The sequence below is a fragment of the Sminthopsis crassicaudata genome, chromosome 4 (genome assembly GCF_048593235.1).
Source record: "Sminthopsis crassicaudata isolate SCR6 chromosome 4, ASM4859323v1, whole genome shotgun sequence".
Classification (NCBI taxonomy): domain Eukaryota; kingdom Metazoa; phylum Chordata; class Mammalia; order Dasyuromorphia; family Dasyuridae; genus Sminthopsis; species Sminthopsis crassicaudata.
In genome coordinates this window covers 76,158,038-76,179,406 of record NC_133620.1, presented here as the reverse complement: position 1 = coordinate 76,179,406, position 21,369 = coordinate 76,158,038, and the positions used below count along the sequence as shown (strand labels likewise).

Sequence of the window (21,369 nt, the reverse complement as noted above, 5' to 3'; positions counted from 1 at the left end):
CTCTGAAGAGGGTTTTGATTCTCTGTTTCAGGGTCACTTGAAGAGAATCCTAGGTAATTTTACTAAAATATACCTGTAATGAAAATTAATATAATTTGTTACAATTAATTATATTTCTTTTTCCAATATCAATTCCATATAGAAAGAATCAATTAAAGTCTTATAGTTCTGATTCTATTAAGAACAGAAGTATAAGAAAAACATCAAATTAGGAATTCATAAATCATCTGAGACTTCAGAGAATTTAATTTGTTATATATCACTTGTTGTTTTTATCTTTACCTAAATCCTGTGCCTGATATGACAATGTTAAAAACAAAAACAAAAACAGTTCATTAGGGTCAACTTGTAAAATATGTGCTTTAAAAAAATTATCAGATGCTTCAAAATGGGAAAATAATTTCATTTATTTTTCAATTATCAATACAATTTTATATGTAAAACTTTTAATCCTATTTTGAGAAATTATTGATAAAACATAAAAAGCCTAAATTTACATACACACTTTAAGTCAATTATATTCATATTTATACATATATGTGTGTACATATATATGTATATATTAGAGAAAAGTCTAATTCTGTTGTTTCCTCAAAATTACTATTCTATTTAATAGAGAAAATTTATATTACATCTTTGTTTTATTACTGTATATAATTTCCCCTTTATAAGGATATTTCCCTATTTTATAATTTTACCACAAATACAGATCACAAGTATAACATTTTTCATTCTTGCATTCTACTATAGTAACTCAGACATGTTCTATTATCAATCAATTAATTAATAATGTTAGTGCTGTACTTACAAACCATCTATTGCTCACCTGCCTAATTGTAGAGATCTACTATGAAAGGAAAAGGAAGGACACAGTAATAATAGTATCAAGATTCATCCCCTCAGTGCCGAGTGACTCAATATATACCACAACAGGGGAGAAGCTCTCTTAACTCTATTTGATTTTAGCACAATTTATACCTGACAGTCAGTGATACAGTAAATCTTCACATTCACAAGGTACCATAGCCAGGGTCAGGATTAACAAGATGGGGAAAGTTTATGTTCTGAAAGGAAATAGCATAATGAGGAAATTGAGTCAAGCAGGTATTACCTTGGACCATACCAACATTGTTCCTCAACTTTTCTCATAACAGATACCCACCTGTAGCAATTATCAGACTGGAAGACATTCTATTTTCTACTTTGGGTTTCATGACAATTTGAACAACTGTCACTCTAATCAAAATAATATCATATTATATAATCCCAAGAATTTTTACTTAAAATAGTAAAGTTTCATTAATCACATCTTAGGGATTTAATATAATTAATTGTCTCATTTTCTCCAATTTCTTTTATCCTCTATTTATAAATTAAAACTAACCATATCCTGGGATATCAGACATACAATGAATATCTAACATTTCTTGACTCCCATTTCAGGCTTTCTTGGCAAAGATACTGGAGTAATTTGCCATTTCCTTTCACGGTTTATTTTACAAATGAAGAGATTGAGGTAAACAGAGTTAAGTGACTTGCCTACAATCATGCAACTAGTAAGAGTCTGAGACTGGAATTGAATTCAGATCTTCTTGATCACAGATCTGGCGCTTTATCCATTATACCACTTAGCTTCTCAAATGATAAATTATTATTATTATTATTAATATCATAATCATCACAATCGTGATTCTATTTTAAAACAAAATATACCTCATTAAATATTGAACAGTTTCCAGATGTCTATTTTGCCACATTCTTTTAAAACAACAATTCATAATCTAGCAGTATCCAGATTAAAAGACACATTGTCTAATAGCATATCTGATAGAATGATTTAAAACATCATCTCACAGTATAAGAAATTTATTTTAGAAAAACAATATTCTCTATTTAAAACACAAAATAAAGTGTATTACCATTAGTTGACATCAATTCAGGCAAATGAATTTCCAAATTATCTTACATAAAACAATATTCTTTTTACCACATTTGTCATTTTATATTAATTATATCTAAAACTTGGAATAGAATTATCAAGTATGAAACAATTATATCCAGGTAAATAAATAGTGGTAATAACAATAAAAGTCAACAGTTACATTTACAAATTACTTAGTAAAAATCAGTCACTATGTTAAGTATTTGACAATCACTGTATCATTTGATTCTCAAAATAGCTCTGTGAGGTGAGTACTAATTTTATATGCTTTATAAATTAGCAAAGAGAGGCAAACAGAGGTAAAAGGAATTGATTAAAGTCACATAGCTAATACATTCCTGAGGCCAGACTATAACTCAGGTTTCCCTGATCCAAGCATTTTTTTTAGCATTTTTTTTAAAATTTGATTCTACAATTGATAAGAGAAAACATTTCACTACATAACAATTTTAATTACAAGACAAATCTCAACCAAATCAAATTTAGATTTACCAGCACAAAATCAGAATCTCAATTTTCCAGGGCTATTACTTGAACTTTAAAATTTAGGGTCAATTAACTTATTTTCAAAGTTTTATTTCATCTTTCCATGATTTTTTTTTAACTTTTTTCTTTCAAATATCACCCAAAGAGCTAAATCAATTCCTATTGCATTCATAGCCTGTGCCTGTTCTCTCTTTTCTTCCTCTAACTTATCCCAGGCTTTATACTTTTAACCCAGGTAAAAGATAGGGAGGAATTTCAAATGGAATTTCAAATTCCCACTCCCTTACTTTGGAACTCAAGAGATTCCAAAGACTAGAGAATATATCAATATACTCCAGGAATGGTCTTTCAAAGACAGAATACTGTATTTACTAATCATATCACAAACAATATAAATAACTAATCTTCACTCATTGTATTTCTTCTTTGTAATTTAGCTCAAAAATTTATGCAATTTGTTGCCCCTTTGGGGTTATAAATGCATTGTTTCTATCTAGTATCCTTTGGGCTTCTTGCTTCTAATTTTCTTTAAAAATAATTATGTTATTTACAACTTTGAAAGTTCTACTTCATCCTTCCCAAAAGAAATTTCTAATTCTTAGTTATCTCACCCAACTTCCTATCATTGTGTATATCTATCCTCATCAATCACAACAGAATATAGGTTCAGTAATTGTTGGGAGGGAGGTGAACACAAGGTGAAAGAAAGGGGTAAAGTAAGAAGTTCCTCTTCATGACCCTTTTTTGGATTAAATCACCATTTCCTTTCTCAATCAAATTTTTACTCATTTCCTTTGTTTTCACTGATTTAAACATTTTTTTTTTCTTTTTGTGGTCAAGAAAGAGTTAACAAGAATAAGGGATCCATCCTCCCAAATGATCATGGTGATACCCAAAATTTCCACCAGTCTAGCTATTTCTCAGGAGTCTTTGTACTTTAATTAGTATCAATTGTGATTTAATTCATCAACTAGAAAGACAGCATAGTTTAGAGGGAAAGGACTCAAGAGTTCCAGCTTTAATGAACAATTAAGTATCTTCAATAAAGAACAACTATGTACTAGGCAGGTTGGCACAGTGAATACAGCTAGTCTGGAATCAGGAAATAAAGCCAAATCCAACTTCAGACACTTACTGTGTGGTCTTGCTCAAATCATTTAATCCTGTTTGCCTCCATTTCCCCATCTGTAAAATGAGCTGCAGAAGCAAATGGCAAATCACTCTTTGCCACGAAACCTTAAATGGGATTCTGAAGAGTGAGAAGCAAGTGAAATGATTGCACAAGAACAACATATGCTAAAACTTGTTTGTGAATAGAATAGTTAAATTTAACCACTGTATATCTTAGAGTTTATAGTCTTGGGATTTTTTTTTTATTATTGTTTTTCCCCTGGGGTAATCTATGAATTCCTTGTTTTTTCATTTTCTATGTCCAAAGGTTCTAGACAGTTTATTTGTATTGTTTTGTTTTTTTTGTTTGTTTTGTTTTGTTTTTACATTATCAAGTGCTCAGATTACAATCTAGGTTAGATTGGTGATGCAGTGAAACAAGCTCTAGGCTTGGAGTCAGAAAGATAGTTCAAAACTTGCCTCAGACACTTACTAGCTGAATGACCCTGGGAAAGTCGACTTAACCCTGTTTGCCTCAGTTCTTCATCTGCAAAATGGGCTGGAGAATGAAATGGAAAACCACTCTATCTTTGCTAAAAAAAAAAAAAACCCTCAAATGGGATCATGAAAAGTTGGACATGAATGAACAGTGACAAAAATACTCATTTTTTCTATGTATTCTCTTTCTTCAAAATTGGTATATTTTGCTTGGAGAGATAGTATGTTTTTCTTTTAATGGTTCTAGGTTTTGTTTCTCCTCTTTTAGATTGTTTGTGACTTCTGTATATTTTTTGTTTGGGGGAGTTTCTGAGGCTCTGGAAGGAGGGGGATTAGAACATGGAATTGAGCACTACTTCAAGTTTAAATAGATATGTTATCTCATTCTCTTTGTTCCTCTGCTTTCTTTCAGAGATCCGCCCCCCCCTTCCAGGCTGGGGTTAAGTGACTTGCCCAGGATCACACAGCTAGGAAGTGTAAAGTGTCTGAGATCACATTTGAACTTGGGTCCTCCTGAATTCAAGGCTGGTGCTCTATCCACCGCACCACCTAGCTGCCCCTCAGAGATCTTTTGCAGCATAAATTCTGGCATAATATATGCTTCCAAATTCCCAGTAAACTCCAACAGTGGACGCTAGATCTCTATGACAATAGAAAGAGGGAAGAGTAGACTGTAATGTGGTATTGGGCTTTTTTTGAAAGCCTGTAGGTCAGGTCCTTAAGTTGACTAAGTTTGACATCTAAACATTTTCTTAGCTGCTCTTCTTTTAGATCCAGAGATTATATTGATAATTGAAACTAACTATAACTAACGTGCACTGCCTCCAAGAAAACTTTGTTATTTAACTCTGGAACTCATTCATTTACTTCTTCTGGCTTATAAATCTTTGTCTTTATACTATATCCGTGCATATTGTTATATGCATAATTATATTTTAATGTGGTGCACACTGTGAGTACAGCTGTACAGATATGTTCTGATGCCTTTCTATATATCCTACTACATATCCAAGAAAGGAAAATATTTTACATTCAAGGTCTTGTCTATATCATTCAAGTCTACAACTGACATAAAACCCTAAGAATATGAGGGATATTTTAAAGTTCTTTAATCAATCAAACACCACAAAGTTGTTATGGATAACATTCAGTGCTCTGATAATCCTAACTTCTAACTAAAGGCTTTTTTTCCTTCCTCTTGTTGCTATTATCTTCCTAGTGGGATTATTTTCAAAGTATAACAGTATATATGCTATCATTCCATATATAAAATTATATGTCAATCAATTTTATTTTTGTTCCATCATTTCAGTTATATCCAACGCTTTCTGATCCCACTTGGGATTTTCTTGGCAAAAACACTAAAATGATTTGTCATCTCTTCCTCCAGTTTATTTTGCAGATGAGAAAATGAGGCAAAAAATAAGTAACATAGTTAATAAGTGTCTGATGCCAGATTCTAATTCAGAAAGATAACTTTTCCTGACTCCAGGTCTAGTGCTCTTTCACTGTGCCACCTAATTGCCCGTATATGTTTAAATATGCATAAATGTGTATATATTATAAAGAAATACATATACACAAATGTAAATGTATACATGTATATATGTATATGTGTGCTGTCATGGGACTTATAATTTTCATATTAATCAATAAATGTTTGATGAGCACACTATTTAGATTTGTTGGAGCTTTGCTATTTCCCAAGAGATCCTGACCTCAGAGTTGGGGCTACAAATGTATTACAGTATAAAGTGATCGATCTTTTTTCCTGATGTGCTAATAATCCCAGCACTTGTAATTGCTAAGTAAACCAAACCAGGTGCTGCACTCCTATTCCCACCATACTAACTCTGCTGAACAATCATACGGCTTAAAAACCCTAATGATTTGAGACTACAAATCCAATTACTTAAAGATTGTTCCCACAGGACCCAAGATTGTCTATATTTTCCTCAAAAATTCCACCCTTGGAAACTGTTACTCAAGACCTAAGAATGACTGTTATGGTCCATTTTTTTTTATGGTTTTCAGCTTAAGAATCCTACCTTTTCCATAAGTGCTTAATCTTTCCTTTTCAGGTGGACTTTGCTTGCAAACCTGTTCTCACCCAGAAATTAATCTGCATTTTAGTTCCTGACTCACCTCCTTCTGGCCTACTTTGTTCAGTACAGCCACCATAGACTAGAAACTAGTTCAGTCAAGACTACATTTAAAACTCTTTTGTGAGTATGTATATATACTTTCTACAGTTGTTTGCATATTGTTTCCCCCCATTAAACCTAAGCTCCTTGAGAACAGAGGCTTTTTTGCCTTTTTTATATTGCCAGTTCCTGCCACAGAGAAGAAACTTAATAAATATATGTCAATTTTATTGCAATAGTTCAAATTTATGTAGCATATTAAGATTTGCAAAAGCACACATACACATGTATATATGTATGTATGTATTAAGTATATAAAAAATCATTCAGTCTTCACTGTAAACCTGTAAGATAGGTACAAATATTATTTACATTCTTCAGATGAAGAATAGGGTAGTTAGGTGGCACAATGGACAGAGTGCAGGGCCTAAGTCAGAAAATTTCATCTTCCTGAGTTCAAATATGGTTTCAGACACTTATTAGCTTTGTGACCCTAGACAAGTGATTTTAACCCTGTTTGCTCCCACTTTCTCATCTGCAAAATGAAGTGAAAAAGGAAATGGTTTAAAACATTCCAATATCTTTGATTAGAAAACCCCAAAGGAGGTCATGAAGATTTGAACATGACTGAAAAACTACTGACATCAGATGAATAAACATAGCCTTCAAGAAGTTGTGATTTGTCCATAGTTATATAAAAATTAATTCTAGGTAAGACAACAGAGTATAGGACAGAGATATCAAATATATGTCCCACTACATTCTGAAGAATACTAGAACCAAATTGAAATGTAATTGATGAATATTTAATGAAATAAATAAAAATACATCAAACAAGAAGTAATGTTTTATTTTAGAACCAAGTCAACATGCATCCAGCAAGGATCCTTGAGTAAGAAATAGGCATACCCATTTCTACTTGAGTTTGACACCATTGGTGTAAAGTTTAGAGTTCTGGATCTAAGATAGGAAAAAAAATTAGGAATCTAGCTACAAATGAAACCAGAAGACAAAAGACAAAAGCTATTTGGAAAATAGCTTATAGATTTTCCTTGGGTAGACCCCAATAAAGAAGTTGGTGGGAATCATTTCATTGTGAACTCAAAGGCAAGAAGATTATTTCTTTAGTAATTTGGATGATTTTATATTTTAGAACACATATAAAGAGCACCATGAATAGAATTAGAATGTATTTACTAAATTTTTTTTTATCAAAGACATAAATATAGAAAAATTCAATCAAAATATCATTATACGCCTTTAAGCTATTTAATGATATGTATTTATTACATAGTTTTTAAAAAGTAAACAGTATGAAATGGAGATTCATTGTTTCATGTTTTTTTGTCTTGATTTGTGTACATCAAAATGCTTTTTTGTGTTTAAGATCAAAATAAATTTTAAAATTTAAAATCATTCAATTAGCATTGATTTTATTATTAGACAATTTCAAGGCAAGATTGGATACAGGAACATGGTACAAAAAGAAGCTAAATGTTTCTCTACCTTACAGAATCCTCTGACCAACTTACAAGTTAGGACTACTTTCTTCAAAAAAGAGTCAGTAAGTATTGACTATCATCAGTATCAAATAACATTTAGAAAGGTGGGAAACAGCTAGATCCTGAAATAAAAGATATTTCTGAGTCCCATAGACTTGTGAGAGCAAATATTAAAATAAATTACAAATTAGAAGAAAATAAAAATGAAAAAAATACATCATCTGTTCAAACAAGATATTGCTAATGGTCATACTTTTAGGAAACGGGAAATGGATAAAAGAACAAGCATTTTCACAGAATATCATCATTTCCTAAGGAAGTTTGAACTACATAAATCAATTACTACAAAAGGAAGCCAAAAGACTTTAAGAATATCATCAGCCAGCAGCAGTACTCATTTTCCAAGAAACACATGAAAACCAAGAGCCATGTTGATTTCAAATATTAACATTTTATAAAATATTATCAAATAATATAGTGGAGATTAAGAGTAGTATTACCTCATAAAATGGCAAATAAAAGAAAGAAACCAAGTATTTGGGAAGTTTGTAAAAATTTATAATTAACTATATAATTATAAGAACATTTAAGGTTGTAATTAGGACAAACTGGGAGTAAAAAAAAAATGGAGGGAGTAAATAGGAATTTGATCAGAAAGCTTTTTCCCATCAAAAACTAATGCATACTGCAATAGAACCACTGGTTTGGGAATTTGTGATAACCCCAATATATATGAGGATTAAAGCAAACAAAATCAGAAAGAGGCTATAAAGAGTAAGTAGAGGGTACTCTATGTTTCTGAATGCTTAAACAGGGCAGGCAGGAAGTATTAGTTGGAGAAGAGGAAGAAGTAGAAAGAAAAGGAAAAAATTGGGGACAGTCAAAACAACTTTTAAAATTTCAGTCTTGCCAACTACAACTATTCTTCTCCATATTTATACCACAATTCTCTAAATTCTTTCTTTGCATTCTCATGCTTTTGTTCACATGCTATTTACTCTATGCATGTAATCCTCTCTCCTCTCTTATCTGACTGTGAAGGCTAGTCATTCTTTAAGACTTAGTTTGGATCTCACTTCTTAAAGACCTTGTTGTTCCATAAATTTATATTCCTTCCTTAAAAGTCTCAAAATTATAGATATTACTTTATTCTGTAGCTGTATGTACTTGCCATTATAAAATGTAGCTTCTTTGCTTTTTGGCTTTGTATCCCTAACACATAAAACAGCATCTACAACATTATTTGTTAGTTGATTCTCTGTTGTGACAGTTCTGCATGTCCTCTCCCACATTAAATTGTCCTTGAGGACAGAAAAAACTTCTGATTATCTTTGTATTGTCTCTATTTCAGAATCATTATTCTATATATTATATGAATTAAGTGAGCATATTGTTGAAAATGAAAGGTTGGAATAATTAAAGTATGGATTTTTTCCCCTAATGAAACAAAGATATAAGCCAAGAATAAGCACTCAACCTTGAAGAATTTTCAACCTTCATACAATTTTTTTGTAGGCATAACATATTGAGTGCAATGAGAAAATTCATTTCTATGTTTTTTGGCTTAGGCATATCAACTTTCATTTGACTTTTACTGTGACAATTTAACAGATAGGGTGCTAAAATAATTGCCTCTATTTTCTTTCGATTTTCCACAGGTTCTAAGTTAAGCAAAGGAAAAAAAAATCTATTCATCAATACCAGAGGCATTTATTAATCACCTGATAAATTTATTTAGTATCAAGACAATGTCTAGGAAGAAAAATTCATTGCAAACACTTTTCAGGGGCTTGCACATTTTCGACAATTAAAAATGTGGCTCTAATTCACATAAGAGCCCATCCGTCTGATTAACAATAACTCTATTGATAAATGAGTCTATGTTTGCTAGTCTGGTTTATTGTGAAAAGTATAGATAAAAAGTGCTGACTGGCCGCACGTGATGCTAATTGGGATAAAGATGCAGACATTTGAACTTGACCATGTCATTAGTTACAAACCAAGTGTGTTGTACTCAGAGCATAATTGTGGTGTGTGAATGGATATAGGTATGTATATAACTATCTATAGTGGGTAGAAATTTAAAAATTATAATACTGAGAATATCACTAGAAAAACTTGCATTAATTGAAGACAAGAATATGAATAAAGTAAATAAAGAAAGGAATATGTGGTCACTCATTCATTTACTTCCTCCACTTTCCATGAGCCCCATAGGATCATGCTAAAACAGTGCAGAGTATTTAGGATTTCCTCCATCTTCTAAACATTCCATCTTTCTCCTTCAAAAGACTTACTCCTTTTATTAAAATCAATCCCACTAGATTGTGGTCACTTTACTCTGGAACTTCTATCTCTAATGCTAGTCTGTAGGATCCATTAGAGCAAGGAAGCATTTATTATTTCAAGCTTTGTCTCTTGCAATGCTGTTGTCTGCACAGTCGTCTACATATAAAAAGTGGTTTAATAATTGTTTAGTGAATATATCAACAATTATATAGCTGCTGGCACTTAGATATTTCTTTATATTCCTCTATTTTTTTCTCTTGTATAGTTTAAAGAAAAATGTTCTTTCCCATTTCTACAAAGTTTCCTTGACATTAGGGGCCTCTTCAAATCTCTCCACAGTACTATTCTGCTTAAATATTATTCTTTAAACGTTATTGCCCAGGCAGAGACTGAATGATGTAAGGACCTGAGCTTAAAAACAATAAGGGAATTGTTTCAGAATAATTTTGATGGTCACTTATCACATTATTCTGATTTTTAATCCATTTCTTTATGAGAATCTTAGGGCCGTAGATTTAGAGGAATCTTAGTGACAGATCTCCTAGTCCAACTCTGTAAGACCCAGTGAGATTATACAATGTCTCTCCAAGGTCACCCAGGTCATAGAAGACACACTAATATAAAAACTGAGATCAAATCCTGGGCCCTCTAATTGTTTTATATCCTAGGAATAAGGGCTAGAAAAAGAAAGGCATGTTTTATTGAGAAGTAATAGCTGTAAAGGATTCAGGATTGCAATGCAGTTTTCTAGATATAAGACTTCATGGGATTATAGGGAGTTATATGTTTTTTGAAAAATATTGTTGAAAAGTTATTACACTGACTTGCAATTTTCCTTTATCACTAAGTATGGAAGCGGGAAAAATTATTCAAACCATAGAGTATTCTTGATTGTGATGGCTGTCAAGTGGAAGAAGCTACTGACAAAACTATCCTTACAAAGAGGCAGGGAAGGTATGTATCATAAGTTTCTTGAACACAGGGACAGCCTTGCTTTTTTTCACTTTTCTTTTTTCTTTTGTATCCTGAGCATTTAGCTCAATACATGGTACAGAGTGAACATAGTACATACTTCATAAATGTTTATGGATTGATTGGCTGAGGTATATAGTCCCAATATTGAGGGGACTGAAATTTGATTAGTTTAGAGAATATTAGCTTGAGAATATTTTTTTCAAACAATGAAGCATATGGGTCGTAGTCTTAGAATTATATGGCTTAGTTTCTTTATCTCTCTTTCTCTTTCTCTTTTTCTCATATATTAAGACCTGTAAGAAATCTCAGAGATCATTTTATCCATTCCTTCTATAGGTTATATGACTTAGGTACAGTCATATACTCAGGAAAAGATCTTGAAGAGAGGTCTTCATGATTTTGTAATTTTCTCTGCATCCATTGTGCTCTGGCACCTCTCAAACCTGCCATATATTTTACATTGTCTAGAATTCTCAAATGTCTTCTACTAAATAAAATATAGGACTCCCAAATCACAAATTGAATAATTGGCCTATAAATGATAGTTGTCTGTTATTTAATTAATATAATAGTTTGGAGTAGTTGAAAGAAATTATAAAATGTAGGTTCCACCAGGACAACTTAAAGAACTTAAGGAAACTCCTTAAAATTGAATACCTCTGTCTTTCACAAAAGCATGTTGTGAATATAAAATGGGATAATCTATAAGAGAAAGTTTTTGTAACTAGAAGTTGCTTTAATGTAACATTAAGGTATATTGGGTCATATGAGGAAAGCACTAGATTTGAAATTATAGGAACTAGAATTAAATATTGATTCTGCTATTTACTTCCTGTGTGAACTTGGACTGTTATTCTACTTTCTTGTGTTTTCCTCTACATAATGGGAGGGAATGGATAAAATTACCTTCGAGGTTTTTTTACAGGTTTGAATCTATAAAAGCAAGACTCAGAGAGATAAGAAGAGATAGACAGGGACTACAGATAAACAATCAGAGACAGACAGAGAAGAAAATATATGGAGGAATGTGGAAAGAAAGAGGAAAAATAAATGCAACCTGTCTAATCAAAAGAAAAATAATATATGAAAAGAGAAGGAATGAGGGAAAAGGAAAGGGAAAAGAGAAAGACCACATTTCACAAATATCATCCCTATATACCAGAGGATCAAAGAAGTAATAGTAATGGGGCAGTGAGATTCAATGATTCTTTGTGATATAGATGATCTCAGATGAGAACAGGACAGTTGAACTTCCATAAGCAGACAGTTCCTGTCATTACCATTTCCTTAAGTAATTTTCTGAAGAAAAACAAACAAACAAACAAACAAAAAACAAACAAAGAAAATATAAAAATTAAACAAAATAAATTTATTTTGAAATCTTGTTTTCTTTGTGTATAGGCCACAGTTTTGGAAACCTTGTTTTAAGGATTCTGCATTTGGAGCCAACTAGATGGTGCAGTGGATAAAGCATGGGGCCTGGAGTCAGGAGGACCTAAATTCATATTCAGCTTCTGACCTTAATACTTCCTAACTTTGTGCCACTAGGCAAATCACTTAACCCCAATTGCCTTTCCAAAAAAATAGAAGAATCCTACATTTCTGGATCTTGATTCAGTATGCACATTATTCGGTTTAATAAAAAACATCACAGGAATTCTTAAGAAAAATAGTCTGAAGGTGATAGAGTTGTGATATTATTGTGGAATAGTCAAAAGAAGAGCATAATTTAGAGTCAGAAATCTAGTTTCAATCTTAGCCCTCATTATCTATGGAACTAAGAGCAGTTAATCATGTTCATTGAGCCCTAGCTCTTTTATCCATAAAATACTAGTGAAAACACCCTCCTCACCTTCCTCATCAGGTTGCTGTGAAGAAAATGTTTTGTAAACCATGAGGCCCTCTATAAATGTGAGATAATATTATTTATATTCAATTTTGGCCTCTTGCTTTGGGGACAGAGGATTCAAGATTTGGTAATAGCATTGGATTAAAAGTGCTGACAATGAATCTTAAAAAAAAAAAAAGCTTTCACAAAATAGTTTTTATATTGCTAAAGATATCTATTATATTTCTGTATACATAAATAAGAAATAGTGTTGTCCCATAAGATGATAAATCTAGTCAGTGGATAAAATTTGCACTCCATGGAAAGTAGTTCTCCTAGACATCAATCCTTTCATATACTCTAAAAAGAATCAGTATTACCAAAAAACAGTATAGTGAATAAAACAACTGGTGAGGAATGTTTTAAAATTTAACATATCTTCCTACAGTATATTTGGAAGCTCATCCTGATGGAAAACATGAATAAGCCTGTGTTCACATAAAGAAATAACACTTGTCAATTCAAAAAGACAACAATGGTATCATTATCATGCAGCAAAAATCATTGTTAATCTTAGTGATTCATCGAGTCTCTCTAGAGCAATGATGCCTTTTTGTGGCAACATTACAAACTGCTGTAGCATAGACAATGGATGTACTTTTTAGCACATGGTCTATGCTGAGGGTTTGCTTAGGGAATCCTTGTTAAAGAATCTTCGTGCCTCAATGCTACTGAGGGAAACTGAACAACGGGATGGGTTCTGTCTTCTGTACTCAATGCTTTCAAATATGGCATCTTTGATCACCTGCAAAACAGAAAACAGATTCATTCAGCCCCTAAATGTAAGACACTAAGTTGAGTAGATATAAAAAGAGTAAAAAAAAAACTGCAGTTCCCAAAAGGAGCAAGCATTCTACTTCCAGAGATAGGAGCTCAGATAGCATATGACATATTATGGAAAAGTGTAATAAAAATCTGTTCTGAATGCATTTTAAAAAGTTTTCATGTAGTATGATAGTCTGAGTAAAATTGTCCACCTGATATTTTCTTCAATATCTTTATATGTTTTATGATTTCTAAATATTTCTTGATTATAGGAAGATATCAGAAATTCTAGATCAAGGATTCACACATATTTTTAGTTGATCATTCCTCTCAAATTTCCTAGCTTTTCCTTTTTTTCCTTCCCAAAGTACTTATTAGTAAACACCATCCTTTTGTTAAAGAAATAAAGCATCTATGATACTCTATTGTTTAGGAAAAAGCAATTTCAGGAAATAAATGAAGAGAAGATAGCAATAGTTTTTCAAAAGAAGAAATACAAGTTCTCAATAAATTTCTTATCTTCTTACACCTGTCTTTTTACACCTTCCCTCTCCTTTCTTTTCCTCATGCAAAATACTGAATCTGGCAACCTAATGCAGTTTACCTGGCTGTTCTTCCTGCTTGGAATGCTCTCCTTCTTCATCTTTCTTCAGGATTCAATTAAAATCCCACCCCCCTGGAAAGAGCCTTTCTCCTTAAGGCTAGTCCCATTCATCTCAGAATAACTTTAATAATTGCTTATACAAAATTACTTGCTTGCCTACTCCTTTAGATTATGAACTCCATAAAAGTGAGGATTGCTTTTGCCTTTCTTTGTACCCTCAGTGTATTTAGCACAGTGCCTGATACATTTGTTTTGATTTTATTTTATTTAAAAAAGAAAAGAAAAAAGAAAAACATAAAAGGAAAATAAAACAAAACAAAAGAAAATATTATCATGTTATCAGCAGAATTCCAGGATCACTAGAATTACCAGTTCAAGAAAAAATTTATAATTTTAAAAGAAATTAAATTCTTAATTTTTTTTTTACTTCTTTGGGGGTTGTTCTTTTATTCTCTGCTGTACATATTTTGAATTTTATTCTCTTTTCCCCCTTACATCCACTTCATCTCTCTCAAGCAGGCTATAGTTAAGAAAGACTATATTTATGTATCCATATGTAGATATATAAATAAATATGTATACATACATACAAATCTCCCCACCCCATCCCCACATCTTTTCTACTCCTGCTAACTCTTTGCTTTAATTGTGCTTCTTAACTTGCCTTGCTATTACTTTATCTCCCCTCTTCCATGGATCCTTCCTTTGTCTTCTTCCCTCACCCTTTCTTCCTCCTCCCTTTCTTCCCCATTATTTCTTTATAGATTTTGGAGAGTGTTATACCTTTTACAGTATATATGCAGTGTTGCCTATTTTACCCATTCCTGATAGGAGTACGCTTTCAGAACTAAGAGCCCTCCACATCACACTAATATCTCTGTGTCTATTCTTCCTCTTCATTTGTATAATTATCATTTTTATCTTAACTTCTCCTCAATTTTTTCTTGAGCTACTTTATTGCTGATATAAATCTTAAATGCTGTTCATTCCCATGTAAAAAGCATAAACACTTTGTCCATGTTCAGTTTCTTGAAGTTAATAGATATTGACTCTTATATGTTAAATTTTCTATTCCACTTGAATTTGGTTGAAAGGAAAGTCCTGAAAATCTGCAAGTTCATTGAATATCCACTTTTTTATTCAATATTAGGGATAATTTTACTGAATATTATATTTTTGGCCACAGGTCTAGTTTGATTGTCAATATATATGATCCCAGGATCTGTGGTCATTTATTGGGGCTGCTTAGTACTATACAATTCTAATTATAGCTTCAGTGTAATTGAATCGTGCTTTTCTTGTTTTTTTGCACTTTTATCTTTTATATTTCAAAATTTGGCAATAATATTTCTATGGGTTTTCCACAAAGGATCTCTTTGAGGTAGTGATTAGTGGATTTTTTTTTCTATTTCTGTTTTCCCCTTCTGTTCTGTCATTCCAATACTGTTTTCTTGGATTATTTCTTGCATCATTGTGTCAATGTTCGTTTTTTGAGCATAGCTTTCAAGCAATCCAATTATCTTTATGTTTTCTTGAGCTGTTCTCCAAACCTGTTGTTTTGCTTACAAGATGTTTCACATTCTGTTCTAGTTTTTCATTCTTCATAATCTGTGTAGTTATTTCTTGGTCTCATAGTTTCACTGCCTTTCTCTTGCCTAATTCTAATTTTTAAAGAGTTATCTTCATCTTTAAGACTATGCATTTCCTTTTCTAGCTCTTTTAACCCTTTTTCATAATTTCATTTTTCTTTTTAGTATTTTTTTAGTTTTCCTCAATACTTCTTATTTGATTTTTAATTTTTTTAAGTTCTTCTATAAATTATCTCTTGGCAGAGAGACATTTAACTTCTCTTTGGGGGTATAAACTTTGTTTTTTTTACTTCAGTGTCTTCCTCTGGAGATGAACCTTGGTCTTTCCTATTCCCATATGGAGGAAACCTGGAGAACTTGAAATTTACTGACCTACTCTACCATCTTCCCAGAATCCTCACATATTTTTAATAAATACTTGTGACAATCATAAAAAATGTTTTCATTCATTAATAACAAAAAATGGCAAACTAGAACAAATAAGTTTTCCAATCTCATCCATTATTTTCAGGCTCTAAATTTGTTATAGATGGTAAGGTGACTTTTCAGAGTCTCTAAGTATTTTTTTTTAATGAGGTACTATATTAAATTATTTCTAAGTTACCCACCAATTCTGATATTCTGTGTGCAGTTTAGTGTACACTTAATTTCAAACACAATAGAAATACAAAAGAATAGGTTTTTTTCCAACTAGGTGGCATTTTATGAACAGAAAATTTATACATTTTTCAAATGTTTGCAAAACATATTTCAGATAAGATCATTTTAAAAAATCAAATGGATTAATTTGTTACCACAAGAACTATATTTCTGTAAACACATTTATGGGAGTATATGCATACATTTCATGCTGACAGTATACTCCTTCCTTATCCTTGTTTTATAGAATTTTTGGCTTCCTTTAGGGCATACCCCAAGAATTAATTGCTATATAAGCTCTTTCCTAATCCCTTCCCTTTCCTTTATTTGCTATTACAGGCTCTCCCTCTTGAGATCACTTTGCATTTATTCTGTGTTATTTACTTATATTTCCAATAGAATATAAACTCTTTGAGGGATGGGATATTGAAAAAAAAAATCTTTGTATCCATAGTTTCATAATCAATCAATTAAGAATCTACGATACTTAAAGCACCATGTTGAGCAATGAAAATACAAAGATAAACATGAAGCCATCTCTGCCTTCATGGGATTATGTTCTATAAAGGAAAGCATCCACATATAAAATAAATGCAAAATTATATATGTAGGGAACTCAAGGTAGAAAGCACTTCATTTGTGTGTACATTGTCTTAATTAAATGGAATCCTATATGGCAATTAGACCTGGAATCATCTCATCCTTCATGACACAGCATGCTTCTTGATCATTAGTGTCAAATGTGAGTTACTTTATTTTAACATTCAATAAAATATTTGAGAAAATATGCTGGGTGCTACACGATAAAAGATATAGTCTCTCACCCCTCATCCCATCAGCCAAAGTGTTTGCAATGCGATTGAGGAAATGCAATATAATAAAAAGAAACTAAAATAAAAGACCACAGAGGCACACAGACAGATTTGGGTCCCCAGTCTAGAAACATTGAGCATGATCAGTGGCCAGAATTTGCTTATTTTCAATATATGCAAAAACTGGTGTTAATGGAATCATCGCAGTGTGCTGAAGCAGAGCAGGACAAAGCAGAGAGGAAAGAAAAAGCATGTCATTAATACACTGAATAAAATATACAAACTCAGTTTCCAATGAAGACAGCTGTGAACAGCTGGAGATTTAGTTTCAGACTGAAGGGAAGGAATTTTTTTTTGAGGGGGAGGGAATATTCTTTAGGCAAAGGGTTAAGCAAGGCAAACTGAGAATTGAAGGATTAAATTTATAGTGAACCTCAGTCTCCACAAAAAGTGACTATGACCACAAATTGTATTTTAATGATAGTGGTCAGCCTCTTGCATCTGTTTCTTTGCCCAGTGTCTCTTTCCCCACCCATTCTGAAGCACTTAAAATGCAACATGATTAAATAAACTCCAAGAAGACAATACTTGATGAGTTTGCTGTGAAGTTGTTAGTTAAGAAAATTGATTATTAAAATTCAATCTATAATTTAAATCAGTTTCTTATCAATGTATCATCAAGCACAACACTTTCTTAGAATACACATAAATAATTGAATGATTATAAATAATAGTCATACTTAGACTAAGCTACCTATTAGATTTTAAACCAAAATTACAGTCCAATCAATGTATATCAATTATACAGAATTAGTTATTCATTTTTTATTTTTATTTATTAAATATGGTAAATTTACACATTCATAATCTATGCAATCTAGTTGTAAAATCTGTAGACTACACATCTCTTTATCATGTGTTTATCTATACAAACATATGTACCTGCCTTATGCTTCTCAAGCATTCCATTCAATCAGTTTTCATTAAGCATGTCAAACATTGTATTGTGGACTAGTGATCAAAAGATAAATATGAAGCAGTTCTTATCTTCAAATTTATGTTCTCCAAATACCTCTTACACTCTAAGAGAGGAATTATGAAAGTGTCTTCAAGTTTTCAGGTCTCCTTGAAGGTTTTGTTTTGGTTTTGTTTTTGTTTTGGGAGGCAATTGGAGTTGTGACTTGCCCAGAGTCACACAGCTAGTAAGTATTTGTTAGGATTACTAGGTGAGAACTCAAGTTGTCTGGACAATTACAAGATGAGAACTCAGGTTGACTTGACAGTTCTCTGGCTCAGACCTGTAAAGGGAGTTTACACCTTAGGAATCCTAGAAGGAGCAAGCTCATTGGTTGAAGTGGTTCTTCCCAGAAGCCCTTGCATTATCCCACACCCATTCTCTGGGAGGATAAAAGAGGACACCACTTCAGAGATAAGAGAAGTCTCTGCATTACATCAAGCCTGACGGGGCTCTCTGCAGGAAGGGAAGTCACTTCTCTGGACAAGAGTTAACAGCAACTGCCTGGAGACAATGGTTCACTACAGGAAGAAGAATCTGTCCAAGAGATTTGAGTTGACACAGCAGATCTCTTCCCAGAGAGAGATCTGGCAGCTTCTGGAGACGACAGCTCACTACAATTGGCGCCCAACGTGGGGCAAGGACTTTTGCTTATCCTGACAAGAGGAGCTAGACCAGACCTTTGCAATTTGGCGCCCGAACAGGGAACAGGGAAAACGAGTCGTATTCACCTTGTCCATCAATGGATTACACTTGGGGAGAATACAAGCCTTTTAAACCAACAGGGCTGTGTCCAGTGCAAACAACTCCAATGTAATTGCCAGATGATGAGAAGAGATTTAAAAAGTGGTAAATAGAAGGAAATTAGATAGGTTGGCTGCCTGGGAGAGAGGGTTTGCTTGTATTTCTTCAGCAGGAGAAGGAATCAGATGGGTGCCAACGAGTCGTATTCGCCTTGTCCATCAGAGAGAGACAGAAAAAGAGAAAGACCTCAAAATAAAGGAGAAGATCTAAGAAACATCTTACACTGAAAGAGCATGGCTAATAAAAAGACTGTTAAAGAACTTTAAAACCAGCAGGAATTGTTGGACTTCCTAACACAAGATGAGACTAATGGACAATGGATTTATGGACATTTATAAATTTTCAATTTATGATTATTTGATCATGTTATTTGTTATATGCTTCTAACATGTATTATGTTACTATGTTACTATGTGCTTATGTAATTTATGTAATTATGTGTAATACCTCCCATATTGATGGATTTATGTTTCAAGGTCATGACTATCCTGTGTTCTAAATCAAAAGAAAGGGGGAGATGTTAGGATTACTAGGTGAGAACTCAAGTTGTCTGGACAATTACAAGGTGAGAACTCAGGTTGACTTGACAGTTCTCTGGCTCAGACCTGTAAAGGGAGTTTACACCTTAGGAATCCTAGAAGGAGCAAGCTCATTGGTTGAAGTGGTTCTTCCCAGAAGCCCTTGCATTATCCCACACCCATTCTCTGGGAGGATAAAAGAGGACACCACTCCAGAGATAAGAGAAGTCTCTGCATTACATCAGGCCTGACGGGGCTCTCTGCAGGAAGGGAAGTCACTTCTCTGGACAAGAGTTAACAGCAACTGCCTGGAGACAACGGTTCACTACAGGAAGAAGAATCTGTCCAAGAGATTTGAGTTGACACAGCAGATCTCTTCCCAGAGAGCGATCTGGCAGCTTCTGGAGACGACAGCTCACTACAAGTATTGAGTGTCTAAATCTGAATTTGAACTCAGGTCCTCCTGACTTCAGGGCTGATACTCTATCTGCTACTCCTCTCCTTGAAGTTGTTATAGATGTCAAGATCAAAGTGGTAAATTTGAACTTCATAAATGACAGGTTATTTTTTCTTTATTTTTTTCTGGCAATCAACAATTTAAATATTGAGTTTGTAGAACCACAATGGAAGAAGCATGATAAAATTCTCAAAGTCTCTCTTTGCTTATAAAAACATTATTTATTATGACCTACTATGTGAGGAAATGCCTTCAGGAAGAAGGCAAAGAAATATTTAATTGCAAACATATTTTCTTTGAAACTCTACTTTTGAAGATGTGACCAAGCTGATGTATCACTTTTGCTGGGAACTTACACTCAATATTAGTGTTACACCCTATATAAAAGTTAGCTGTTATCTGTGTTTAAAATAGCTATTTGTACACTTAAATGATTTAAACTAGCTATCACTTGCTGTATCTTCTTTAGAAATAATTTAGTTTTACTGAAGATGATACTTACATCTATGTTATTCAATGTATTGAAATGCATTAAATCATGAAGTCTTTTAAAAGCTTGATTTGGATATTGAAAGTTGAATGTGGAGAATGGAGATTCAGGATCATCAAAAATATCAAAATCAGCAAAATCTTTTTCTTCCTGTGTTTCTCTTGGAATACCTGTGGATTAATTTACAAAGAGTTAATCATTTCAAATACCAAATAACATACATGTAGAACTTTCAAATATTAAATTTGGGAAAATTTTAAAAGAGCATCTAAGCTAATTTCTTTCCCAATGTAGAAATTCCTTCTACATCATTTCTACTAAAAACCATTCAATTGCTACTTGAATACTTCTCCAGAAAGTAAATAAATTCCTTTGTTAGTTCATTAACTTATTTTATTGTTTGATAAATGTAATTGTTAAAAAGCATTTCCAATATACATTCCATATACATTCTTATATTAAGCTAAAACAGCCTTCATATAACTTCTATTTTTTTTTCCTTTTAAGCAACTGTTTTCTTACTCTTATATATAAAAATACACAAAATGATCATTATTATGTGTTCTTGAAATATCTTTTTTTATGAAATATTCCTAGTGCTTTCAATAATTCCTCATGGTTTGTCAGTTCCCCTTTTTTAAAACTATTTAGATTACCCTTCTGTAGTGAAGAGTTCATAATTTAGCGTACTCTACAGATAAAATTGACTCGGAGAATACAGAAGATCCATAGCTTCCATCACTGGCAACACTCTATTTCTGTTAAATCAGTCTTAAGTTTACATTAGCTTTTCTAGCTGTTATATCACACCAACGGTTCACATTGAATTTGTAGTCAAAGAA

General features: G+C 32.6%; 1 protein-coding gene across 1 annotated transcript in view; it reads right to left on the bottom strand.

Annotated features, from left to right (window-relative positions):
* Positions 1-12,294: 12,294 nt before the first annotated feature.
* Positions 12,295-21,369, bottom strand: part of PLA2G4A (phospholipase A2 group IVA) — a gene marked incomplete in the record, with an annotated part of 228,972 nt that continues 219,897 nt past the window's right edge. Inside the window, 2 exon segments of the mRNA XM_074308608.1 lie at positions 12,295-13,579; positions 20,540-20,697. Of these exon segments, the coding sequence (XP_074164709.1) occupies positions 13,448-13,579; positions 20,540-20,697 (290 nt within the window).